General features: G+C 33.1%; 1 protein-coding gene across 6 annotated transcripts in view; it reads right to left on the bottom strand.

Moving 5' to 3' along the window:
• The window catches only part of PPP3CC (protein phosphatase 3 catalytic subunit gamma), a 106,788-nt gene that overhangs the window by 30,060 nt on the left and 64,313 nt on the right, over positions 1–12,415 (bottom strand). For all 6 annotated transcript variants that reach the window (XM_074287507.1, XM_074287508.1, XM_074287510.1 and 3 more), the window contains exon 5: positions 2,169–2,314. In XM_074287507.1, the coding sequence (XP_074143608.1) occupies positions 2,169–2,314 (146 nt within the window). The remainder of the gene's footprint in view (positions 1–2,168; positions 2,315–12,415) is intronic.

The following is a 12,415-nucleotide window of genomic DNA, read 5'->3' as shown; positions in this document are numbered from 1 at the left end:
TGGAGTTTTTCTTTACTTAGATTTTTTTTTTTTATTCCTGAGGAAATTGGGATTAAGTGACTTGCCCAGGGTCACCCAGCTAGGAAAATGTTAAGTGTCTGTCTGAGACCACATTTGAACTCAGGTCCTCCTGACTTCAGGGCTGGTGCTCTATCCACTGTGCCACCTAGCTGCCCTATTTACTTAGATATTTTAATAAAAGTTGCAGCAACTTAGGGTTCTTTGGTAACTGCTGTTTTAGGCTTAACAGTTTAATCTCATCATTATATAGTTGAGAAAAATGAAGCAGAAAAGGTCTTATTTTAATTTCCTCTAATTATCCCAATCCCTTTTGGATTCCCTTTCATAGGGTCCTAAACACTACTGGGCTTATCAGTCATTAAATGTTTAAGCCCCTACTATGTGCTAAGTGCTAAAGATACAAAAAAAGGTAAAAGCCAATCTCTGCCCTGAAGAGCTCACATTCTAATGGGAGAGACAACATATGAACAAGCTATATACCAGATAAAACAGAAATAACCAATGGAAGGAAGGCCCCAAAATTAAAGGGGTGGGAAAGACTTTCTGTGGAAGATGAAATTTTAGTTAGGACTTGAAACTACTTGGAGGAAATGAAGAGGGAGAGAATCTCAGATATGCAATAGTGCCAATAAAAATACCCAGAGTCTGGTGATGGAGTATTTTTTTTTAAGAGCAAGGAGGCCAAAATGATTGAATCATAGAGCGTATATGGGGAATTATGAGGGAGAGAGTGTAAGGTAGAAAAAGACAGGAAAGATGGATATGTAGTACAGATTATGAAGATTTTTAAGCACGAAGCAAAAGATTTTATGTTTTATAGGGAGCCACTGGAATTTACTGAATTGATAACATGGTCAGACCTGTGCTTTAAGAAAACTACTTTGGCAGGTGAATGAAGGAGGGACTGGTGTAGATAGGGAGGGAGTAGCAGGGGGTTTAAACAGCAGACTATTGAAATAGTCCTGGCATGAAGTGATGAGGGCCTTCATTAGGGTGGGAATAGTGCCAGAGAAGAGAAGGAATCATATTATAAGAGATGTTAAAAAAAAAGTAAAATTGATGGACCTTAGCAACCGACTGGATACAGGAATGGGTAGGTAAGAAGCAGTAAGTCACAGATGACATCTAGATTTTGAAGCTGTGTGACTGATAGGTCATGTCCTCCTTGTGGTGATGCTTTAGAAATATTAGGGAAATTTAAAAGGTGGGAAGACTGGGGAGGAAAGATAAGGAGTTGAATTTTGGACAGGCTTAGCTTAAGATATATATTGGACATCCACTTCAAGATGTCTAATAGGTAATTGGTGATGCCTATTAGAGGAAATCAATAGAGAAGTCAATAGAGAAATAAAGGCTAGATAAGTGATCCGAGAATCATTACCACAGAAAATGATTAGATCCTTGGGAGTTAATGACATTAAAAAAAAAATAACAACCCACCACAGAAGAAAAGAAAAATGCCTAAATCAGAACTCTATGGGATACTCATGGATACCCTAGAGGAAAATGCAGCAAAGGAGATTAAGGAGTCAGACAGGAAGGAGGGAAACCAAAAGAGATCTGTTTCACAACTTAGAAGAAAGTACTAAGGATACTAGCCAACTACTACCTATCACCTGAGGCTCCAAAAAGGCAGTAGCATAAGCAATGGCCACACCCTTATAAAATCATTTTGGCAGAGGGGCTAAACTAGGTTGAAGGTAATCAATGGACATTAGACTCATTGGTGAGGTAGAGAGAGGTCTACTCCAACTATGTGAAGACTTCCTCTGTGGAATAGACAGATAAGAACAATTTATTCCATTAGCTATGAAGACATATTATAGTTTCTTAGAGCCATAGGTGAAAACTGGGTGGCAGGTAGATACCAAAAGTGAAAAGCAGCCCTGAAAAAAGGCTTGGTAGAACTCATTCTAGAGGTACAGTTTGTGTACCCCACAGCATAAGTCATACAACAACAGTAAAATAGTAGCAACATAATGACAATAATCTTACTTATATTAATATGTTAGTGACCTGTGATATTTTTCAGTGCTTAGTATTCTCATCATGGATACTCCCTTCTTCAGCAAAAATTGAAACAATGGCCACTCATCCATGATTTAATAGATAAGAAGAGTAGATAATATAGGGAAATGGCTACTTACTCTCCTAATGTCATCTAAAGAGTTGATTTCTGGAGACAGTCCTCCATGTACACACAAAAACTGCTGGTTTAAGAGGGCAGCAAGAGGAAGACAATCGAATGTATCCATGCACGCATCATATATCTGTTCTGAATATTTGATTCGACCTAATGGAAAAGGAAAATAGTGTTAGAAGAAAAGGGAATGAGAAAAGAGTAAAAAGTTTATCATATAGTTAAATAGGCTAATTAGAAGTATGTAATACAGTTTCAAGCCTGTTTGTTTTCATTAAAACAATATGCCAGGATTTTGGCAAAACTGTCTGAATAGACAAACCAGAATTAGAAGCAAGGGAAAGCAAAAAGATTAATTCTTGAAAAACTCAGTATTATTAACAAAAACAAAAACAATCCCACTCTAATCATGGTCTGATGGATTTTTGCTGAAAGACATCTGCCACATCTTGAAAGGATAAATCTTAAATCATTTTGTGCAGGAAGTCTGTGAATATTCTCTCAAAACAGATCTGATGAGAATGGCTAATAAAAAGAAATTCAGCAACTCATACTAAAAAAAAACCAACACATTTTTTTCCTTGAATTACATTTAAGCTCTGAACTATCTCCTTCCTTCCTTTCTTCATAGATCTTTTGTAGTATCTATAATACTTAGAACACCTTAGCTATTCACAGTTATTATCTGAACAATATTACTATTACTACATATCATGTTCTCTTGGTTTTTTTGCTCATTTCACTTTTTAAATGGTTGGTAGAATTATAAATCCATTGGGTCCTGAAGCTTTTTTCTTAGAAAATTCATTTATGGTCTATGCAATTTCTTTTTCTAAAACAGACTTATTTAGATACTTTATTTCCTTTTCTGTTAATTTAAGCACTTCGTATTTTATAAATATTCTTCCATTTTAAATTGTTAAATTTTGTGAAATATAACAAGGCAAAATGGCTCCTAATAATTGCTTTGCTTTTATTTTTATCAATGGTATGTTCATCTTTTTCATGTTTGATACTAGTGATCTGATTTTCTTCTCTCTTTTAAAATTATTTTTAAACAATTATCTATTTTATTGTTTTTTAACCCATAAAAGCAACTCCTAGTTTTATTAACTCAATAGTTCTCTTACATTCAATTTTATCAATCTCACCTTTAAATTTTAGGATTTCCAATTTGAAGTTTAACTGGGGATTTTTAACTTCCTTTTTCTAGTTTTTCTTTTTTTTTTTTTTTTTTTAACTACACAACCAATTCGCTGGGCTGCTTTTTCTTTACTGATGTAAGTGTTTAGAAATAGAAATTTTCTTCTCATTATTCCTTTTTATGGCATTCCATTGGTTCTGGCATATTGCCTCATTACTATCATTCTCTTTAATAAATTTATTGTTTATGTGATGTGTTCTTTAACTCATTCATTAAGATCTTATTTTCAAAATATATGCAAAGATAGATTTCAAAATTCATCCTTGCAAAACCTTGTGTTCCAAATTTTTTCTCCCTCTTTCCCCCTCCACTCTTGCCCCCAGTGAGGAAGTAATCCATATGTTAAACATGTGCAATCTGTCTATATATATATATTTATATATTTCCACAATTATCATGCAGCACAAGAAAAATCAGATCAAAAAGGAAAAAATGAGAAAGAAAATAAGATAAACATATATAATATGTTTATTTAACATATATAACATAATAAAAGAAAACAAAAAAGCAAATAACAAAAAGAGTGAAAATATATGTTATGATACATTCAATCTTCACAGTCCTCCTGGACACAGATGGCTCTCTCCATCACAAGTCCATTGGAACTGGCCCTGAGTCACCTTGCTTTTGAAGAGTCAAATTCATCACAGTTAATAATCACATAAATTTGTTGTTGCCATGTAAATGATCTCCTGGTTCTATCCACTTCACTTAGCATCCATCAGTTCATGTAAGTCTCTCTAGGTATCTCTGTAATCATTCTGCTGATCATTTTATAGAACAATAATATTCCATAAAATTCATATACTATAACAACTTATTCAGCCACTGTCCAATTGATGGGCATCCACTCAGTTTTCAGTTTCTTGCCACTACAAAAAGGTTTGCCCATTTTTGCACATGTGGGTCCCTTTCCCTCCTTTAAGACCTCTTTGGGATATAAGCCCAGTAGAAACATTGCTGGGTCAAAGGATATGCACAGTTTGATAGACCTTTGGGTAGAGTTCCAAATTGCTCTCCAGAATGGATGGATTAGTTCACAATTCCACCAACAATGTATCAGTGCCTCAGTTTTCCCACATCCCTTCCAACATTCATCATTATCTTTTCCTGTCATCTTAGCCAATCTGAGATGTGCGTAGTGGCATCTCAGAGTGGTCTTAATTTATATTTCTCTAATAAATAGTGATTAAGAGCATTTTTTCATATGACTAAAAATGGTTTCAATTTCTTCATTTGAAAACAGTTTATTCATATACTTTGACCATTAATCAACTGGAGAATGGCTTGCATTCTCATAAATTTAAGTCAATTCTCTATTTTAGAAATGAGGCCGTTATCAGAACCCTTAGATGTAAAATTTCTCCTAGTTTTCTGCTTCCCTTCTAATCCTATCTGCATTTGGTTTATTTGTTCAAAATTTTAAAGATAATATAATCAAACTTATCCATTTTGCATTTCATAATGTATACTAGTTTTTCTTTGACCATAAATTCCTTCCTTCTCTACAGATGTGAAAAGTATACTATCCTTTGTTCTTCTAATTTGCTTATGTCTAAATCAAGAACACATTTCAACTCTATCTTAGTATAGAGCGTTGGGTATAGGGCAATGTCTAGTTTCAAGCCATACCAGTTTCCAATTTTCCCAGCAATTTTTTTCAAATAATGAGTTCTTTTCCCAGAAACTGGAGTCTCTGGGTTTAGCAAACATTAGATTATTTATTCTTGTGAACCTAATCTATTTCAAGGATCAACTACTCTATTTCTTAGCCAGTACCCAATGGTTTTGATGACTGCTCCTTTATAATATAGTTTTAGGTTCAGTACAGCTAGGCCATTCTCCTTTGCATTTTTCATTAATTCCCTTGAAATTCTTGACCTTTTGTTTTTACAGATGAATTTTGTTATTATTTTTTCTATATCTGTAATTTCTTGGCAGTTTGATTGGATTAATTTCGGTAGGATTGTCATTTTTATTAATTAATTAGTTCAGCCTACCTATGAACACTTGATATTCTTCCAATTAGTTAGATCTGACTATTTATGTGGAAAGTATTTTGTAATTATGTTCATATAGTTCTTGACTTTGCCTTGGCAGGCAAACTCCCAAATATTTTATATTATAGACAGTAATTTTAACTGGAATTTCTCTTTGTATCTCTTACTGCTGGATTTTGTTGGTAACTTATAGATATGATGATGATTTGTGTGGACTTATTTTGTATCCTGCAACTTTGCTAAAATTGTTAATTTGTTTCTAGTAGTTTAATTGATTTTCTAGGATTCTCAAAGTATACCATAATAAAATCTGCAAATAAGAAAAAAACAAATTAAAGGACTTAGAGTATTTGTTACTCTAAGTCCTTTAATTTGTTTTTTTCTTATTGCTAAAGCTAAAATTTCATACAATATTAGATAGTAATAGTGATAGTGGGCAATCTTATTTCACCCCTGATCTTTATTGGGAATGTTTCTAGTTTATTCTCATTACATATGATACTTGCTAAATTGGACACTGAGTGGAGCCCATCAATTGGAGAATGGCTGAATAAATTATGGTATGTGAATGTTATGGAATATCATTGTTCTGTAAGAAATGATCAGGAGGATGATTTTAGAAAGGCCTGGAGAGACTTACATGAACTGATGCTGAATGAAATGAGCAGAACCAGGAGATCATTGTACATGACAACATCAATATTATATGATGGTCAATTCTGATGATCGTCACACTCCAACAATGAGATGACTGATGCCAGTTCCAATGATCTTGTGATGAAGAGAGCCATCTATACCCAGACGCAGGACTGTGGGAAATGAATGTGGATCACAATATCACATTCTCACTTTTTTTGTTGTTGTTCACTTGCATTTTGTTTTTCTACTCATTTACTTTCTTTTTTTTTTGATTTGACTTCTCTTGTGTAGCAAGAGAATTATATAAATGTTTATACATATTGGATTTAACATATTTAACATATATTGACTTGCTTGCCATCTAGGGGAGGGAGTGGGAGGGAAAGAGGAGAAAATCTGAAACACAAGGCTATGCAAGAGTCAATGTTATCAAATTATCCAATATTTGGTTACACATAGACATAGGATTGATAATACTTTATTATCAATGGTATGTTTTTTTTCTAACGTAGTTTCCTTGTCAATATCTTCTTTAAATCTATTTTAGCTTTAATTTTATCTGAGATCATGATTGCTATTGCTAATTTTTTTTTTTACATCAGCTGAAGGATAATAAATTTTACTTCAGTCTTCCATTTATTTACTTGAAGCAAGTGGGGCTAAGTGACTTGCCCAAAGTCATACATCTAGGAAGTGTTACATATCTGAGGTCATATTTGAACTCAGGGCCTCCTATTTGCAGAAATGGTGCTCTATTTGCTATGCCATCTAGTTCTTGTACCAGTCTTTTATTTTAAATCAATAAGTATCTTTTATTTTTAAATATGTTTCTCGTAAACAACATAGTAAAAGTCTGTTTTTTTTTTTTTTTTTAATTCATTCTGCTATCTGTTTCTGTCTTATGGCCAAGTTCATTCTGTTTATATTCAAAGTTATAATTACTAGTTACATATTTCCCACAATGCTATATTTCTTTCTTTCTCTTTTTAACTTAACCCTCTTCAGTTGTATAATAAACTTCTGGCCATTCTCCTTAATCTGCCCCCCTTCTAAGTGTCCTTTCCTTATTCTGTCCCCTCACCTATTTCTCTGTAAGTTAGGAAGATAATTAGTATATAAATAGAATTATAGATAAGGCAAGTATCCCGAAAGAAACAATTCAAGAATAGTGGAGCCACAATCAGAATAACATAAGATTAGCAGCTTCTACATTAAAGAATCCTGCCTAGGAATGATATTCTGGAGACCAAGGGGAATAAGATTACAACCAAAAATCACTACCCAACAAAATTGATTATAATCTTTCAGAGGAAAAAATGGTCATTCAATAACATAGAGGATTTAAGAATTTGTGATGAAAAGATCACAGCTAAAAGGAAAATTTGATTTTCTAATACAGGACTCCAGAGAAACTTAAGGAGGCAATCAGGAAAGTGATATCATAAGGGACTTAAGGTTTATCTGTTTACATTCCTACATGGAAGGATACTTGTAACTCACCACAACTTTTTTGCTGTTATGGCAGGTTGAAGGAGTATATATATAGACATAGGACACAGGTGTGGGTTGAATATGAGCATGAAAAAATAAAGGGAAAGGGAGAAATGGAATTATCTGACATTTAAAAAGAGACAAGAAAAAGCTTTTAAAAGTAGAGGGGAAGAGAGGAGTGAATGAACCTTTCATCAGAATTGGCTTAAAAGGAAAATAACATATACACTCAATATGAATATAAAAATCTATCTTACTCTACAGGAAAATAGGAAGGGGAATGTGATACAGGAAGGAGGGAGGATGATAGAAGAGAGGATATATTGGGGGAAGAGGTGGTCAGTAGCAAAACACTTTTGAGGAGGGACAAGGTAAAAGGAGAGAGAGAGAGAATAAATAGGAGGAAATACAATTAGTAAAAATAATTATTAAAAGAATTTTGAAGTAAGTTTCTCCGATAAGGCCTCATTTCTCAAATATATCTATATAAAAAATAAGAGCTATGCCCCAATTGATAAATGATCAAAATATATGATCCATGCCTAAAGGGCTACACATTCATGCATATCCTTTGACTTAACACTACTACTAGACATGAATATCAAAAGATTGGGAAAAAACAGAAAAAAAAATCAAAAGAAAAATGATATTTATGTACAAGAAATATTCATAACAGCTCTCTTCTCAGGGCAAAAATAACCCCTGGAAATTGAAGGAATGACCATCAACTAAGAAATGGCTCGATAAACTATGATATGTTTGTGATGGAATATTATCATTTTCTGGGAAATGCTCTTGGGGGGAAAACCCCTGGAAAGTCTTCCATGAACAAAGTAATAGCAATGTTCTAGGATGATCAGCTATAAATGACTTTGCTATTCTCACTAGTACATTCATCCCCAACTATTCTGAAGGGTTTATGATGAAAAATCCTTTTCATATTCAGAGAAGGAACTTGATTATATTGAATCACTCTTTCTCTCTTTCTTTTCAACCTAATTTTTCTTGAGGCTTTTTATTTTCCTTAGATTGGGAGACCCTATCTTTTCTTTCACAACTTGACTTTTATGGAAATGTTTTCCATAACCTCACATGTGATTTCTTAATTGTGGATGGAGAGAACCTAGAACTCAAAAATCTTAAAAACAGTGGCAGCCAGGTGGCACAGTGGATAGAGTGCCACCCCTAAAGTCAGGAGGACCTGAGTTCAAATCTGACCTTGGACACTAAAATTCCTTTGTGACCCTGGGCAAGTCACTTAACCCCAATTGCCTCAGCAAAAAAATAAAAATAAAAAAATACTTTTGAATGTAACTGGGGAAAAATATTAAATAAATAAAAAGAGAAAAAAAAGAATTACATATAATGTTTTCCTATATAAGAAGTAAACACTTTGACTTTATTAAATCCCTTATGATTGACTTGGTCTTTCATGTTTACCTTGTTTCTTCTGATTTTTGCAGGGCAAAATCTCCATTTAGTCCAAGTCTTTTCCTCACAAATACCTAAAAGTCCTTTAGTTCATTAAATATCCTTTTTTAAAAAAAATAGGGTATAATACTCAGCTTTGCTAAGTTATTCTTAATAGTTCCTTTGTTCTTTGAAATATTATGCTCCATGCCCTTCTGTCTTTTAAGGTAGAAGCTGCTAAATTTTGTGTTATTTCACATCATTTAAATGTTTTTCTTTCTAGTTCCTTGTAAAATTTTTTCCTTGATCTAGAATCTTTAAAACATAGCTAGAATGTTCCTGTGAATTTTGTTTTGGAATATCTTTCAGGTGGTAATTGGTGTTTTTTTTTTTAATCAATTCTTATTTTATTCCCTATTTCTAAAACTTCAGAGAAATTTTCCTTAAAAATTGTAGCCTCTACTGATTATGACTGTTAGATACTCCAATAATTCTTATATTGTATATTTTTTACCTGTTTTCCAGGTAAGTTGTTTTCAATGAGATTCTTCTCATTCTCTTCTATTTTTTCAATTATTTTGATTTATAATTTCTTAGTATCTTATGACAGCTTCTCACAGCTATTCCTTATCCAATTCTAATTTTTAAGAAGTTATTTCCTTCCTTAAGTTTTTTTGATTTCTTTTTCCAGTTGGTTGACTTTCTTTTCAACATTTTCTTGGATTACTCTTATTCCACCCCCTCTCCCAATTTCTCCTCAATCTCTTTCATTTGATTTTTAAAGTCCTTATTAAGCTATTCCAAGAATTCCTTTTGGTCTTGTGATTATCTTACATTCCTCTTTTGAAGAAGTAGCCATTTGATTCCACTATCTTCTTCTGAGTTTGAACCTAGATCTTTTCTAACATTTTAGTAATTATCTACAATTGCACACTTTTTTTAAAAGCAGCTTCTTTCTTCTTCTTCTTCTTCTTTTCTAAAGGTTTTTATTTTCAAAGCATATGCATGGATAATTTTCAACATACACCCTTGCAAAACCTTGTGTTCCAAAATTTTACTTCCTTTTCCCCCATCCTTTCAAGTAATACAACAAGTAGATCCAATATATGTTAAACGTGTAATTCTTTTTTTTTTTTTTTTTTTTTTTTTTGGCTGAGGCAATTGGGGTTAAGTGACTTGCCCAGGATTATAGAGCCAAGAAATGTTAAGTGTCTGAGGTCAGATTTTAACTCAGGTCCTCCTAACTTCAGGGCTGGTGCTCTATCCATTGTGCCACCTAGCTGTCCCTGAAATTCTTCTATACATATTTCCACAATTATCATATTAAAGCAGCTTATTTCTTGGCTGGTAAGTTTGTATTAAAGTTGGACCCTAGTCTCAAAGTGTGAGTGTCTCAAATTTCAGGTTTTTCATATTATTGTTTTCTGAGTTCAATCTGGACATCCTCATGAGCTTCAACCAGGACCTCTAGCAACATTATCACCTCAAATACTCTTAATTCAAGCACTCCCTACTATGGCTAAAAGATTTAAGCCACTCCTCTAATCTGGAACCAAAACTACGGACTCTCCTTTCCTACAAGTGACCACAGCCAGCAGGATCCCACTCCTTTTCAAATACACTCACTAGTGTGTGCTCACTCCTTGCTTACAGCCTGGGAACTCATCCAGTGTATCTGAAACCCACATCCAACACCAGAAAAGGACCCTGCAATTTTCCCCCACCTGCTGAATGAGACACTATCCATAGACTTAACTTCCTTAAGTTCCTGAAGCTATCAACATAGCTGCCCCCAGGATTTATACTTTGTTTATCTGCCCCAAGAATTTGCACTTCAATCAGGTCAAAGTACACATCCTAGGAGGTCAGGACTTTTTAAATGTCCTTCCAAGCTGTGTTAAGCTAGACAACTACTTTAACCCAATCTTTATTTCTGGCTCTCTAAAGTTACTTTGAGTCAATATTTTAAATTATTTGTGAAAGAATCTGTGAGAAACAGGTCATTTCAGCTTTACTCTGTTATCATCCTAGAATCCTCTCCAGCAAGTCACATTTCCAATCCCTAAATCATTCTTTGAAAGCCTCAGTGATAGGGAGCAGATACAAAAGAAAAAAGCCATTATCTTATCCAAATTATCATTTCCCCCTGAATTCATTCTAAAAACAATGTTGATTTTTGTTAGCAAACCTAAAAATCAGTTTTCTCTTATCTATTAAGTTTTTGTTGAATTGTGTAACCAAAAATAATCAAATTTAGAAAAAAAGGGCCAGTTTGTATGAACTGTTCTAAATTCTAAATCTTTAGTTTTCATATATAAGTTATAAGTGTAAAAGCACTAGGTTTTCAATTACATAATGACAAAAAAATAAATCTGAGGAGACTGAGTAAGCAAACTGAAATTTTACTTTCTGCTTTTTTCTAGAACAAAACAAATACTAAAATCTAGTATGTGAAAAACAAAGGATGGGAAATGTTTCTAACTAATAAAAATCACTGAAATGTAAAGATTTCCTCCCAATTTAGGTACTTTAAGGGGGGGGAAGGAATAAAGTCAATTATTTATTTCAGCTGTAAAAAGATCCAGCTGCACAATCTAGAGCTAAATGTCATTTGGTATTAATTACAGGGTACTGATTCTAAAATTCCATGCGGCCCTTTTAAGAGAGATCAGCCTATCAATAAAAAAGAGTTATGCAAGCATTTCCACTCTTTCTGTTATTGTATGCTTACATTTTTTTTTCCTTCTCAGGTTTTTTTTTTCCTTTCTTTCTAGATCCAATTTTTTCTTGTTGTAGCAAAATAATTGTATAAATATGCATACATATAGTGGATTTAACATATTTAACATTTATTGGACTATCTGCCATCTAGGGGAGAGGGTTGGGGGGAAGGGGAAAAGTTGGAACAGAAGGTTTTGCAAGAGTCAATGTTGGAAAAATTACCCATGCATATTTTGTAAATAAAAAGCTATTAAAAAAAAGTGATGTAGAACAGCATGCAGATATCCCTTATGCAGGAATGAAGCAAAAACAAAAAAAATAAATTCAAAACTCTAACAACCCTGTAATTGCATTGAGGTGATTTTTTTTTTTTCAAACTCAATGATATATAGGAACTAAAGGAAAACAATAGACATTTAAAGAAAAGCAAACCAGTGTGGAATTTTCTCCCAAAATAATTTTGCTTTGCACACACATTACATTAAAATCAATTTAAAAAGCAAATAAAACTCCAGAAATGAAAAATTCCATACAGAAGACACTATGTCTCACTATACCTTTCTCACTTCTTCCCAAAAAAGGTTCATTTAATGGTCAGTTAATAATTTAGTTAGAACAGAGAGAATTGGGGTAAAATTTCATTGAAAACAGCAAAATACACTTCAATTCTGACTAATATAGGTAGCTTTCTTCACCACTAACCTAAAGTCTAATAGGCACAAAACCAGAAAATAAATACAAGCAACAATATGTTGAATGTTTAAACTAAGTAGATTGTTCAAAATTATT

This window comes from Sminthopsis crassicaudata, chromosome 2 (genome assembly GCF_048593235.1).
Source record: "Sminthopsis crassicaudata isolate SCR6 chromosome 2, ASM4859323v1, whole genome shotgun sequence".
NCBI classification, from domain to species: Eukaryota; Metazoa; Chordata; class Mammalia; order Dasyuromorphia; family Dasyuridae; genus Sminthopsis; species Sminthopsis crassicaudata.
This window is presented reverse-complemented; position numbering and strand designations above follow the sequence as displayed.